This window comes from Cimex lectularius, unplaced genomic scaffold (assembly GCF_000648675.2).
Source record: "Cimex lectularius strain Harlan isolate CLEC.00 unplaced genomic scaffold, Clec_2.1 scaffold736, whole genome shotgun sequence".
Classification (NCBI taxonomy): Eukaryota; Metazoa; Arthropoda; class Insecta; order Hemiptera; family Cimicidae; genus Cimex; species Cimex lectularius.
In genome coordinates this window covers 258-3,116 of record NW_019393245.1, presented here as the reverse complement: position 1 = coordinate 3,116, position 2,859 = coordinate 258, and the positions used below count along the sequence as shown (strand labels likewise).

General features: G+C 38.6%; 1 protein-coding gene across 1 annotated transcript; it reads right to left on the bottom strand.

Moving 5' to 3' along the window:
• Window positions 1-718: 718 nt before the first annotated feature.
• Window positions 719-2,242, bottom strand: LOC106673635 (aldehyde dehydrogenase, mitochondrial-like; the record flags this gene model as incomplete). Its single annotated transcript, XM_014405815.2, has 7 exons — window positions 719-883; window positions 939-1,076; window positions 1,133-1,279; window positions 1,336-1,520; window positions 1,575-1,821; window positions 1,879-2,019; window positions 2,081-2,242. Coding segments are annotated over 7 exons (1,185 nt in total), but the record flags the coding sequence as incomplete, so codon positions are not given.
• Between the last annotated feature and the right edge of the window lie 617 nt (window positions 2,243-2,859).

Below are 2,859 nucleotides of genomic sequence, written 5' to 3'. Positions count from 1 at the left end.
AATTTGAACAATTTAAGGTAAATTGCAAAAACGAATTCAATTTCGATTTTTATTTACGTTTTGTTCGAAAACAATGCAAAATAGTAGCAATTTCTTGACAGTTCTTATTGATTACTATATGGGAGTAAGAAAGAGATGTGAGAGAGAGAGAGAGAGAGAAAGAGAGAGAGAGAGAGAGAGGAAGTTAAACAAACGAAAAACATTGACATCCGCTTTCTTTGGGTTCGGGGCCATTCAGGCATAGAGGGTAATTCGGTGGTTGATAGTCTAGCTAAACGAGCCATCACTGAAGGGACAGAGGCATTGACTCCTATACCCTTACAGGATGCAAGGAGTAAAATCAGATCCCAAATGATAGATAAATGGCGTATATAACAATGACACTCCTACGGGGGCTTTCTTTACTTCCATTAATCCCGATATAAACGAGAAGCCCTGGTTTCACAACCTCAAATGGTCAAAGAAGGATTGTGCTATTATGATTAGGTTAAGATCAAATCATGGGATCTGTGGAGTATATTTAGAAAGGATCAAACAACGTAGGGACAAATTATGTGAAACATGTAAGGTAACTGAGGATCTTGAACACATCATTATGACTTGTAAAAGATATTACAAGGAAAGGAGTTTGCTGTTTGATAGCTTATATTTAATGAAAGATGTAGATAAACCGTTCAACTACAGATCGTTGTTACAAATGAAAGAAGAAAAGGTTTACCTCTTCTCTGCTAATGGTCATTTCATCCTTAACGTTTGTGAATAAAGTAGGCTCGACGTAAAATCCCGGCCGGTCGATTCGGTTTCCACCAACTTCGACGTGTCCACCTTCTTTTTTGCCTATTTCGATGTATTTCATCACGACGTCCAATTGATCTTGTGTCGCCTGAGTTTGAAATTTGTTATTGTTTGTTTCATATAAACTTTAAGTTTTGACTTACTTGTGGTCCGTGGTCGACGTCTAAATCAAAAGGGTTTCCGATCCGTCTCGCTTTGATCCTTGCCTTGCTCTTTTCGACGAACTCATCGTACAATGATTCGTGCACGAACGTCCTGGACCCAGCGCAGCAGCATTGACCCTTGAAGAAATGTTTATTAATTTTTAAATATTTGAATGATCCATAAATTACCCTACCATGTTGTGGAATGCAGCATAGTGTGCGTGTTCGACTGCTTCGTCGATGTTTGCCCCTTTCAAGATTATATTTGGAGATTTTCCCCCGAGTTCCAACGTCAGTCTTTTCATGTTGAGTGCGCCCTTTTCGTAAATTTTTTGACCGACCTGAAAGAAACAGGAAGTTAATTGAAGATATTTACTTTTGTATATACGACATTTACAGGTGTCGAGCCGGTGAAAGAGATTTTATTGATTTCAGGGTGTTCGGCGATTGCACTTCCTACGTCGCTGAATCCAGGGACGATGTTTACTACCCCAGGAGGTATACCTGCTTCTTTAACCAGCTCACCGAGATGCAGGGCTGCCAAACAAGTATGCTGTGACGGCTTCAAGACCATCGTGCATCCTAAACAACCCTTTATTAATGTTTTTTTCCCTTATTTTACATGGCGGACAATACCTGCCGCGATGGCCGGTGCCAATTTCCAGGTAATCATGAGCAGCGAAAAGTTCCAGGCGGTTATGAGGCCGCAAATGCCCACAGGCTCCTGCCTAGTGTAAGCCATGAAGTTGCCGTCAATTTGTGCAGTGATCCCGTTGCCTTTATCAGCCATTCCTGCGAAATACCTCAAATTCCTCACAGCCCACGGCAGATCTCCTTTCAGAGTAGGTACGTAAACTTTTCCGCATTCGAGCGCTTCCAGGCTCTGCAAGTTTTATTTTATAAAAAATTCCTATAATACAAATCTTTATTGAAAACTTACAGAAAGTAAAACAGAGTCCCTTTCTAGAAGTTCGGCTAGTTTATAGATGAGTTTTCCTCTTTTCGCAGCGTCCAATTTCCGCCAGGGTGATCCCAGTTTGAAAGCCTCTTTCGCCGCTTCGACCGCGACGTCAACATCTTCCTGTTGATAAAATTCAAAAATTTTAGCTTTTCAATTGGCTTTAATTTTGTTTAACAATCACCTTAGATCCTCTCTGCAGCTGGGTTATTACTTCCCCGGTAGCAGGGTTTACAGTGTCGAAGGTCTTCCCTGACTTAGATTCAACCCATTCGTTATTTATAAAAAGCTGCAACCATAAAAATGTAAGATTGACACTATCATGAATCTTAATACATATTGCGATTCAGAAAAATAGCAATTTTTAATCTGACTTATCAAATAAACTAACACGAATTAGTAATTACGGTCAATGTTCCACAAATGACTTGAACTTAATTCATTAATCAAAGTGCTACTATAAAAAGTAAAAAGATACTTCAGTTCATTAATAAAACCATCTACTTCCAAACAATCGAGTACAAAGGAGTGGCAACAGATCGTTTATTGAATAACATTGGTGAGTTTTGAGGTCGTCGATCTCTCTGTGGATAATCGTTCAATGTGAACTTTGCCATCCGGTTTTTACCATTTAATATTGTTTAGTTTTGTTTTTCTGCTTGTCCACGCACAAACAATTCGTATGGGTTTTTCTACTGGCTAATGGGACGATTGTACTGAATCTACAATTGATTTAATGATCGTTTAAACAGTACTTCGACGTGGGTCCTCGGGATTTAGCATAACAGTTTAGTTGAAACCTTTACAGGAAAACAAAATAAAAATAGAAAATTGCACGTGTACAAAGATAAAATGAGCAGGTTAAACGCATGTAAACCCTTTTTAGTAAATTTCATAACAAACTAAAAATTGGAAGGAATTGAAACAATCTTACAAAATCTGGCACTATTTATTTTATTATTA